The sequence below is a fragment of the Hippocampus guttulatus genome, chromosome 11 (assembly GCF_054856545.1).
Source record: "Hippocampus guttulatus isolate MCC_2025c chromosome 11, RoL_Hgut_1.0, whole genome shotgun sequence".
NCBI classification, from domain to species: domain Eukaryota; kingdom Metazoa; phylum Chordata; class Actinopteri; order Syngnathiformes; family Syngnathidae; genus Hippocampus; species Hippocampus guttulatus.
The window spans coordinates 10,986,249-10,998,504 of NC_141271.1; the positions used below are offsets into that span (position 1 = coordinate 10,986,249).

Consider the following 12,256-nt stretch of genomic DNA (forward strand, 5'->3'; position numbering starts at 1 on the left):
AGCGATCGATCAGTGCTATTGATTTTTTTTCCCCCCTTTTGGGAACAGGTGGATATTTGAAATCGGCCTCTTGAGCAAACAATAGTAATAACTCTTCTCCTGATAGCGTTAAGAGGAAAAAACACTTTGGGAAGAAAAATGAATTATCGTAAGAACAGTAAAGCTTTATGGCAAACGGCTGAAAGTATATGACTGTCCTTGTAATGTGCAGTATGGATTTTATTTATATCTAAATGAACTGTGTGTGTGGGTGCGTGTCTTAGTGCTGATTTGCACACGTGAGTTATGGAGCGCAAGCATCCTCACTTCATCACGTTGTCATTATCTTTTCCTGCCTCACTTGTCCTCTGGAAGCACTAAAACCAAAAGTCCTTCACCTTTTGATCTCACCCAATGGATTTCCTTTCCTTGAAACATCCTCCCAATTCATTTCACTTTCCTTTCCAAAGCTTTGTGTTATCTCACTCAATTGTCTCATCTTCCCGACAACTGATGTCATATTTTCCCCTCACGTGCAAGTTTACCCTTTTAAGTGAAGATGAACTGCAATTACAGGCCTGTTTAATTTCTGCAGTCCCGTCAACTGACTGTTTTTGCGCCTCTGGTGCTAAATTCACCTTTTGTAGATAGTCATAAAAGGCCTCCCTTGTTCCACTCGATTCAAGATTTTTGAGTAGAATGATCTACAATTATGTCACAACGGGTTCAGTTCCTGACAGAACTATCCATCCATCCATCCATTTTCCGAACCGCTTGATCCTCACTAGGGTCGCGGGGGGTGCTGGAGCCTATCCCAGCCGTCTCCGGGCAGTAGGCGGGGGACACCCTGAATCAGTTGCCAGCCAATCGCAGGGCACACAGAGACGAACAACCATCCACGCCCACACTCACACCTAGGGACAATTTAGAGCGTCCAATCAGCCTGCCATGCATGTTTTTGGAATGTGGGAGGAAACCGGAGCACCCGGAGAAAACCCACGCAGGCCCGGGGAGAACATGCAAACTCCACACAGGGAGGCCGGAGCTGGAATCGAACCCGGTACCTCTGCACTGTGAAGCCGACGTGCTAACCACTGGACTACCGGGCCGCCCCTGACAGAACTAGTGGAGATGTTTTTTTGTTTTTTAATTAGAGTTTGGAATTTTTCTTCTTGTAATCCTACAAGCCGCCCTTGAAATCCGCCCCATTTTTTCCCCCTCCCGTCCTCTTTCTGGAAGCAAACCAGAGGTCCTCTGGCCTGCACTTATTCATCTTAACATATCCTTTGTTGTTTTCCTTCTGCTTAGCCTTTCCACTGCACCGCCTTTCCTCTTTTTTCCTCTTCCATGTCTTGAAACTATATTCAGTCTTACTGTGCTGAGGATTTGTCCCTCTCAACTCTTTCCAGTAATTCCAGCAGCAAGAACAAAAAAAATCTAACCCCCTCACCTCCTATTTTCTCTCTCTCTCTCTCTCTGTCCTTCCACTCAACAACTTTCACTTTGTTTTCCCCCCATGAAAACATATGTTTTCTCCAATGCAGGTGCCAACATTTTGCCTGGAAGCTCAGCTTTTATCAACCAACGCACCGCTACTAAAATAGTTGGCATTCCAAGTAAATCAATACAGATGTGGGCAGGGAGAAACACTCTTCATTTCACTTCACTCGAGATGGGTGGAACATCATTAACACATTACTCTGCTTGGTTTAACTCTGAAATTATTCATCCATCCTTTTTCTAGTGCGCTTCTTGTCATTCAGGTTGAAGGTGAGCTGGTTCCTATCCCCAGCTGGCTTTGGGTGAGTGGCAGGGGATACCCCGGACGAGCTGCCACTCAATCACAGGGCACATAACTAACAACCACCGACGCTGTCAATCACATCAGTGGACAATTTCGAGTATTCAGTCAATCTGAACATTTTTAGAATGTATCCGTGAGCCGCAGAGAGCAGGAAAACTTGACTTTTGAACCGCTGATGTCAGAATACACCTAAAAAAAAATCTGTAAGCAGGAGGATCTATAAAACTGCATGAAAATGCACAACTGATTTTCACAAAGGTTTCAGAGTGGCACGTGGGCCAAGGAAGGATCCGTGACATTTAGGCGAAAATTTGGATTAAGATGCTTACTTTGAGTCAGCGTATGACACTAGTAGCGCATTATACCACTCAGAACCAAATACAATTGATCTTTTGTCGATCGCTTGACCTTTGCAGAGGCTTTTGTGTGACGGACGGCAGCTGGTGATGTGCGAGACTCCTCGAAGACTTCAAAAGAGGGCGCTGGCTGCTGGGTTCGTTAACATGACTCTCAACCACAATTAAGCATATGCCTCACCTCCAGGAAGCCCGTCCCAAACTTCCAACCAGTCGTATTTGCAGTCCCCCTCTGCTCCAGGCAAGGGGTCATTCTCCAGGTCAAAGGTGAGGAAAGTGAGGCTCACGTCCATGCTGGGGGGCACAACGATGATGAAGGAGCACTCCAGGTTGTGGGGGTACTTGTCAGGGAACCCCGGAGACTCGATGAGACCCGAGGGACTTGTGAAGTTTCTGGAACAGTCTGAACCTAGGATGAAGATGTAAATGTATATTAGGACAAAATGATCACAGCTGGTATATACTGTCACTTACGACCCCTTCTGATATGATATTGGAAGGGGCGGCCTTACTGATGAATACATTCAGAGGGTGTCCCAATTCTTTTCTCCATGCAGTTTATTTACACTATCACGGTTCGCTGGTCATCCTCCATCCATCCATCCATCATCTACCGCTTATCCGGGGCCGGGTCGCGGGGGCAACAGCTTTAGCAGGGAAGCCCAGACTTCCCTCTCCCTAGCTACTTCTTCCAGCTCTCCCCGGGGGATCCCGAGACGTTCCCAGGCCAGCTGGGTGACAGTCTCTCCAGCGTGTCCTGGGTCTTCCTCTGGGTCTCCTCCCGGTGGGACATGCCCGGAACACCTCACCAGGGAGGCGCTCAGGAGGCATCCGAATCAGATGCCCAAGCCACCTCATCTGGCTCCTCTCGGTGTGGAGGAGAAGCGGCTCGACTCTGAGCCCCTCCCGGATGACCGAGCTTCTCACCTTATCTCTAAGGGAGAGCCCGGACACCCTGCGGAGAAAACTCATTTCGGCCGCTTGTAACCGGGATCTCGTTCTTTCGGTCACGACCCATAGCTCGTGACCATAGATGAGGGTTGGAGCGTAGATCGACCGGTAAATTGAGAGCTTCGCCCTTTGGCTCAGCTCCTTCTTCACCACGACAGACCGATACAACGTCCGCATCACAGCAGACGCTGCACCGATCCGCCTGTCGATCTCTCGCTCCCTCCTGCCCCCACTCGTGAACAAGACCCCAAGATACTTGAACTCCTCCACTTGGGGCAAGATCTCCTCCCCGACCCGGAGGGGGCACTCCACCCTTTTCCGACTGAGGACCATGGTTTCAGATTTGGAGGTGCTGATCTTCATCCCAGCCGCTTCACACTCGGCTGCGAAACGCTCCAGTGAGAGTTGGAGAGCCCTGTTTGAAGGAGCCAACAGCACAACATCATCTGCAAAAAGCAGGGATGCAATACTGAGGCCCCCAAAATGGACCCCCTCAACGCTTCGGCTGCGCCTAGAAATTCTGTCCATAAAGGTTATGAACAGAATCGGCGACAAAGGGCAGCCTTGGCGGAGTCCTACCCCCACTGGAAACGATTCCGACTTACTGCCGGCAATGCGAACCAAACTCTGACATCGGTGGTATAGTGACCGAACCGCCCGTATCAGGGGGTTCGGTACCCCATACCCACGAAGCACCCCCCACAGAACTCCCCGAGGGACACGGTCAAACGCCTTCTCCAAGTCCACAAAACACATGTAGACTGGTTGGGCGAATTCCCACATACCCTCGAGGACCCTGCTAAGGGTGTAGAGCTGGTCCACTGTTCCACGGCCGGGACGAAAACCACACTGCTCCTCCTCAATCTGAGGCTCGACTTCCTGATGGACCCTCCTCTCCAGCACCCCTGAATAGACCTTACCAGGGAGGCTGAGGAGTGTGATCCCTCTGTAGTTGGAACACACCCTCCGGTCCCCCTTTTTAAAAAGAGGGACTACCACCCCGGTCTGCCAATCCAGAGGCACTCTCCCTGTTGACCACGCGATGTTGCAGAGGCGTGTCAACCAGGACAGCCCCACAACATCCAGAGCCTTGAGGAACTCCGGGCGGATCTTATCCACCCCTGGGGCCTTGCCACCGAGGAGCTTTTTAACCACATCGGTGACTTCAACCACAGAGATAGGAGAGCCCACCTCAGAGTCCCCAGGCTCTGCTTCCTCCAAGGAAGGCGTGTTGGTGGAGTTGAGGAGGTCTTCGAAGTACTCTGCCCACCGGTTCACAACGTCCCGAGTCGAAGTTAGCAGCGCCCCATCCCCACTGTACACAGTGTTAGTGGTGCACTGCTTCCCCCTCCTGAGACGTCGGATGGTGGACCAGAATTTCCTCGAAGCCGTCTGGAAGTCGGCTTCCATGGCCTCACCGAACTCTTCCCACGCTCTGGTTTTTGCCTCGGCGACCACCAAAGCTGCGTTCTGCTTGGCCAGTCGATACCCGTCAGCTGCCTCTGGGGTCCCACAGGCCATAAAGGCTCGATAGGACTCCTTCTTCAGCTTGACGGCATCCCTTACTGCTGGTGTCCACCAGCGAGTACGGGGGTTGCCGCCACGACAGGCACCAACCACCTTACGGCCACAACTCAGATTGGCCGCCTCAACAATAGAGGCACGGAACATGGTCCACTCGGGCTCAATGTCCCCCGCCACCCCCGGAACATGGGAAAAGCCCTGTCGGAGGTGGGAGTTGAAACTCCTTCTGACAGGGAATTCCGCCAGACGCTCCCAACAAACCCTCACAATACGTTTGGGTCTGCCAGGACGGACCGGCATCTTCCCCCACCATCGGAGCCTACTCACCACCAGGTGGTGATCAGTTGACAGCTCCGCCTGGTCATCCTGTTAATAGTTAAACACATAACGTCGCACACCCGCACATGCACACAAAAGCACCAACACACACGTAATACGTCTCATACTCGCTCACGAAGGCTTTTAGGGGTAATCTGGGTCCTTTAATAAATCCTCAACTTTAATATTCTCTCTATCAGTGTTCTGTCACACACAATTGGCGTGGTTGCGGTGGCACCATTATTCTAGTTTACTCAACCATGTATAGTCGCACACCCAAACATACACACACACACACACACACACACGCACGCACGCACACACACTCACACCACTGTCTAAGCCTCTTATAGTAACCCATTTCCCTCCAGTCTGTTTGGGTGTCCGTGCTTGCATGTTCCCACAAGTAAATGAAGAGAAAGTAAGTAACACATTTGGAGAGCATCTACTCTCGCATGTTGAAATGCATTCAAGTAGCGGTGCTTTATTTTATATGCATCCACTAAAGTTACTGAGTTACAAAAGTCTTTCACCAAACACACACCAGTTATCTTTCTTTTTTTTTTGACAAAGTACATAAATGTTTGTAAATAAACAATCATGGAATGACATTTTGTGTCACATCTTCTGTCCTACTCATCAATCTGTTTTGCTTATGACCTTCTCACACATGTAGTGACATCAGACGCACCAACCTACTCACTCGTCACCCACCTCACCCCCGCAATAATGTGGGTCGGCGTGACTGTCGGCATGTGTGTATGTGTGTGTGTGTGTGTGCGCGTGCGTGCGTGCGTGCGTGCGTGTGTGTGTGGCTGCTTGTGACCGCCTGACCAGCTTGGTCGCCAGCAGCAATTTTATTCCCCCCCTCATTACTTCAAGTTCATGCACATCACATAAACACTTCTGCCCTCCTTTCACATGTGATATGTTCCTTTCAGGCCCTCTTAACCCGTATTTCCACCTTGCTGCTTGTCTTTCTCATAATACTGTACCATGGACCAAAGCAACTAAAACATTAGTTGGTCATTCTTCACGTTGAATTGTGTTTTCCCTGCTTCATCTGTGTCATTGCCAGTCTGCATCAAGAATGTTGTTATTGTTGCACTGCACAGTGATTCGGGTTGCTGGGTAGATTTTGACTCCCTGGGGGAACAGTAGACAGTAATGTCCCAAGCTTTTATTACCATTACATAATTTGATCTAATGAGTATTTAAAATTACCCTGGAACAATTAAGAAGTCGTTTGTCAACTTTGATTTTGGAGTAACAACATACGCACATAAAAGTAACTTTTTTTTGCTCCAAGGGGTTCATGAATGTGGTCATGATCTACAGCTGACACATCGTGAGCCAGAATACACATTCACATACTGGGCATAGAATTTGAGCATCTTGTTGTGGTTTGAAAGTTGGTACAGTGTTGCAGTTTGCCACCCTTGATGGATGCTAAAATTACAAGTCGCGGTAACTAACTTCATAACATGAGAAGTTGTATCAACGATGGTCAGATGACTGGATTAAACGTAATATATCAGGTAACACTGTATTGGATTGAAACATGATGTGCAGTGATTCATTAGAATAAAGAAAAACAATCCGTCTGTAACAATGTACAGTACTGTAAAATACTCTGCACAGCAATAATGGACCGAGCGTGCGAGTGAGTGAGCATGTCGTGCAGACATGCCTTTGTTTGCAATGGCTCATCCTAAATCTGTGCATTCATATACTGTATGGACATCAATGTGTGTGTCCGTGTGTGTGTGTGGGGGGGGGGTGAGGGGGGCGTGGGCATGTGTCTGGCGAATTCTGGGTCACAATAACAGCTGGGGGCGCACTGCCTAGACATCAGGACTTGATTGGCTGCCCCAAAAGGGCTGCCCGCGCATTGGTTGCAATTCTTCTACAGCTACCATAGTAACAGAAGTGTAAACACAAACAGTTTGTTGTTGTATTTGTCCCCCTTTTGGGTTTGTGCATTTCTAACTTTTCAGACCTTTTCTCTTTAGGAAGGTATCCAAGTATTATATACCATACCAAGTATTGCGGGGATTGAAAATGGGGGTGAGGGGGGGAAGCAAAACTGGCAACAAATTATTTTCTGTGGTGGAAATGTTTCAGCATCTGCCAATGTGCCCTTTCCACTTTGACTAGACTGTTACCCAGACTGTGAAAGTATGTTCATCTGAACACAAAGACGTTGTGAGACAATCTCCCCCAGCCCAGACAGGGATTAGGACAGAGACCTTCTCTAACATCATCCACTCTTAGGGATGAAGGACTCCAGGCGGGGGAGAAAATTCATTCATACACACAGCAACATGAATTCATGACACACTTTGAACAATGGGAAAACATTTTTAGTAGAAAGAGCAGACTGTACCAGATGCTATATCAAACACATATTTTAAAACAACCACCACATTTGACAAAATAACTCAGAAAACTCACTAATTTGACATTACTGTATACATAATATTTACACACTCTTATGATACAGCGAATATTGAAAAATAAATAAACTGTGATGATGATTATTTAGGGGAATATGGCGAAAACATCAGTAAGTGGACTGTGGCGGAACACATAACAGCATATTGAGCCATATCATAATGAGATTTAAGGTGTCTACGATGCACATACACACTTTCATCCTGACACACACGCACACTATATATATATATATACAGTATATAGATAGATATAGTGTATAAATACAGTCACCCACACAAACAGATGTTGAGTTGCACCGTCCAGGATAACAAGATCTTGTTAACTGTGTTCCAGCAGCTTGAATGTTCAAAATGTTCCCTCTTTGCCAGATACACACACACGCACGCACGCGCACACACACACACACATACATTTCCAATTTCTGCTTTGTAGCCGCAGAGTATAAGACGGTCGGCTACAGACTTTGAAAACTCATTGAAGAAAAGCTGCATGAAGGCTTGGACATCCCTTAAATCACAACCACAGCTCCTTGCTCACAAAGTCCATTTCATTGCAGCATGTAAGTTAGTGTTTTCATTTCGAAACGTCGTGACGGTTGCCAAAGTACCTGATCTGTATTGTTATTGTAGGAACAGTTATGTGAACCTTAGCCCAACTCTCTCCTTATTGGAAGACACTCCTGCAAATAGCACTCGACTCATTCATACCAATATCAGCCACTCACAAAGTATAGTGAGGGAGAATACATGATTTCTGCACCTGTTTTCAGCGAAGCTTTATTCCTCTTCTGCTCAGATGTCATATAATACGGTATGTAAAAAATGGTCGTTATTCATATTTATTTGTATTTTCTTGTATTTTGCTTCTTTTTTTACCCTACTGTCTGCAGCCAGGTCATCATTCCAAGTGAGACTATTCTAAATTGCTTTACCTGGTGGTATGACATCAAACTAATTATCCAGCAGCTGTAAAAGAAAACCCACCATCATGCCACCTGCCAGTAAATGTACACTTTGCCGCAAGAGTGTTAGAAAGCAGAAAAGACTGTTTTGACACTGAACGTGTGCTCGCACATGGCCTGACTGAAGACTTAATAGCGATGCGCACGTCCTCTATATGTTGTTTTTGGAGTCAGCCAGTCCTCCATTAAGCGCCTTCAGCTGGTCCAGAATGCCGCTGCTCGCCTCTTGACTGGTACTCGTAAGAGGGAGCACATAACTCCTACTCTGGCATCCCTTCACTGGCTCCCCATTCATTTTAGAGTTATTTTCAAGATCCTCTTATTTGTTTTCAAATCTCTGAATAATCTCGCGCCACCTTACCTCTCTGAGCTCATCCGCCCCTACACACCTGCCCGGCGCCTCAGGTCTGTGGACCAGACTTTATTAGAAGTACCAAGAACTAAACTGAGGCTCAGAGGGGATCGAGCCTTTTCTGTTGCTGGTCCCTCCTTCTGGAATGACCTCCCACTGAACATTCGGCAAGCCTCCTCGCTGCCCATCTTAAAAACCCTCCTCAAAACTCACTTGTATTCTTTGGCATTCGACTCAGCATGACTTAGATTTGTTCTTGGTTTTACTGTTTGGTGCTTTCTACCGCCTTTATTACCGATTTGTCTTACTATTTATTGTGCATGTTAAATTGCTCCATGTACAGCACTTTGTATGCAGCAATGGCTGTTTGAAAGTGCTCTATAAATACTGTTGACTTGACTTGACTTGATTCTTTTTATTGCTAGTCTGTGAAGATGAAACTCTTGAAACACCCGAACCGCATTTGTCTACTTTTAAGAGAAGTGAACTGCTTTGGTCACTGACTGACATTCACCAGACTTCCATGAAGGTGGCATGGGCTCAGTTATTCAAAGATGGATGGTGTTAATGTGGGTCAGTGGTTCTCGATATGGGATTGACGGCTGACCAGTCCATCGTGTAGTCTGCCTTTCACTTAAAGTCACTTGGGACAGACTGTAGGTCCACCGAGCCCAAACTGGAAAAGCACTACACTGGAGGAAATGGATAGATGGATCAAAAAAGAGAATCAGAATCTTCTGTCTTGGCCAAGTATGTAAGACACACATGGACTTTGTCTCGGGTAGTATAGGCTACACTAGTATTGCAATAACAAGCAACTACAATAAACAAAGACATGATATATAAGTATAGAAAGATTTTCGATAATGTACAAGTACCAGTGTGCAGTAGCACCACCCAGTGACAGCTGGGTGACAATGTGCAGTCATCGGGCAAAGATCAGTGGTGAAATACGATATTCATGTGGTTGGTGCAATTAGTGTCTATAATAATTTTTAAGTGACACGTAGCAGTAATTGCAGTGCAACTTTATGATACATTATTGTATAGTATTGCTGTTGTATCCCATGTAGACAAACAGACAACATAACAATAAAAAAAAAAAATCTGCTTTGACTTATGATAGTCTTGTGTAAACTGCAAAGTTGCACATATCGGCGCCAACAAAATTCCACAGAAGCATGTGTCATTATAAAATGATCCAGGGTGCCACACCTCTGCGGTGAACAATTGCAACATTGTCATGTAAGGACCGCAGACTCTGAGCGTGAACCCAGACACTCATCCTAAAGTCCACTGAGGGGAATCGAGTGCCAAAAGACACATACAGAACAAATCCCGACGGGCTGGCGGCCGAAAGTGAGACGCATCCGTGTAGACGAGCGCACGTGTTGCGTTAGTAACCTCAGCCCGCCCAGTGTGTGACAGTGTCTCTCTGGGCTCAGGACTCAATTAAACAGGCGTGTGCGGAATGCTTTCGGGGAGAACGGAACGAGATGGCTGAAGACACGATGTGCCCCTTTGTGTGTCTCACTTGCCGTTCATTTCAATTGGTCTTGCTTTGGCTGACCCACGGCAGCGTGAAGGGGATCTCTATCCCCAGCACACACAAATAAGACATAACGCTCAGACAGACAGAGGGCCATTGAGGGCAAGAGGTCTCGCGTGAGTAGTCCAAAGGGGTCTCAAGGGTCCCCTGCTAAAGCAGTCTTTACCTGCTTACGATTGAGCATGACATCTGGGGGACAAATTAGGTCTGGTCACCTAATGGAGCATGGTGGCTCTCCTATGACTGACTAAGTAGTGATATCATCACGGTTAGCCTGCTTTCAAAAGTGCACTACGCATGATTTGGGCGTGGGTCACGGGGATAAGACCCTCTTTGAAGGAGTTAAATACTCCAAACACAGATTTAGGGTTGAGTTACACAGGAATGTTCACACCTGACCATGAAGATTGGATTCTGCTCTCCTTTTCTGTTTTATATTTGCTTGTACTCAAGCAGGCTACACCCATGGAGATTTTTCACATCTTAACTTTAAACGCAAATGTGGTGTTAACTACCCACATGAAGATGCGTGATCATAAATAATGAACGGGTTTAACGTTTGCAATTATTAAATCCAGATTGAGGGAGGGTGGGGACTTTTCTTTTTTAAAAAACACACCCCACACCAGAGGTGATCAATCTCTCTGGATAATCTTTGAACGACATTCAACAATCAGGCCTTTGCTGACTTTGATCCAAAAGATGGGATTTGTGGTATGTATGTGCCTCACTTAAATCAATAAATGCTGACTATCACTTTATTGCTTTAGTGGTAGTTGTATGCTAGACAATCCATTAAACTCAAAGCACAGAGTTTTGAGTCCTCATATGCTTGCGTGTCATAACACACATCCATCAGGCCCAAAGTAGATAGACCATCCATCCATTACACAAGCACTCAAGAGTTGTGCGCGTGTTGAGGTTCTTTGCAAAAACATCGTTCACTTGCAAAAAAGGAATAAATCAACATAAAGTTCAATTCTGTAACGTTTTCCTCGTTCCTGTTATTTTCATAGCACAACATTTATCTTTGAGAAATTTGGATTTCACCTAACGACCTGTGTTGAGTTTAATCATGACGTCTCCTTACCAGTTTTGAAAATTTCATAGCGGAGTGAGAAGCCAGCCCCCTGGTGGGCATAGTCAGACACAAACTTGATGTGGAGGGCGGGTCCGGATGATATGATTGGTGCTGGGGCGATGTTGCTGCAGTGCTTTCCCAATAAGTCGGCTGATTCAGAGTTGCCGTCGTGGATTTCGACATAGTCATACCTGCAAAGGACAGAAAAGAAATGAATTGAATAATATCACAAACACTAATGTGACATACTGGTGGGCGGAGTTGCACCCGTCTGACACATTCAGTGACTGCCATATGAACAGATAATGTTCCCATTTATTGGAATGATAACATCAGTGGCCTCGGTGCAACATCTCCGTTGAATTCAGGCAGGAGTTAAAAAAAAAAAAAAAGCTTCAATGTATTTGAATGGAATTTTCACTGTCAGCAGAGCTGCGGTTGTGTATTTTCACCTGCAGGGGAAGATATATAATTCAAGCGTTCCATACTCAACACCACAGTACACAAATTGGAAGTCCTGCACAACAAACTGATCCAGTACATAATTAAATATGAAATCTTTCAATGAGTACAAAAAGCACAAAAACTTCAATGAATGAACACCGAAATCCTGCTCGAAGAGTAGGAAACGTGTTGCAATTCCAACCTTGTCTCTCTAATACTACAATCCATCTATCCATCCATCCATTTTCTGATCCGCTTTATCCTCACTAGGGTCGTGGGCGTGCTGGAGCCTATCCCAGCTGTCTTAGGGAAGTAGGCGGGGGACACCCTGAACCGGTTGCCAGCCAATCGCAGGGCACACAGAGACCAACAACCATCCACGCTCACACCTAGGGACAATTTGGAGTGTTCAATCAACCTGCCATGCATGTTTTTGGAATGTGGGAGGAAACCGGAGTAGCCGGAGAAAACCCACACAGG

The 12,256-nt window shown here is 46.5% G+C and overlaps 1 protein-coding gene across 1 annotated transcript in view; it reads right to left on the reverse strand.

The window, feature by feature from the left end:
• LOC147198051 (neuropilin-2-like) overlaps positions 1-12,256 on the reverse strand; it is a 91,640-nt gene that overhangs the window by 56,200 nt on the left and 23,184 nt on the right. The window contains exons 3-4 of the mRNA XM_086123416.1: positions 11,342-11,523; positions 2,321-2,548 (exon numbers count right to left, since the gene is read on the reverse strand). Coding sequence (XP_085979542.1) covers positions 2,321-2,548; positions 11,342-11,523 — 410 coding nt within the window. The remainder of the gene's footprint in view (positions 1-2,320; positions 2,549-11,341; positions 11,524-12,256) is intronic.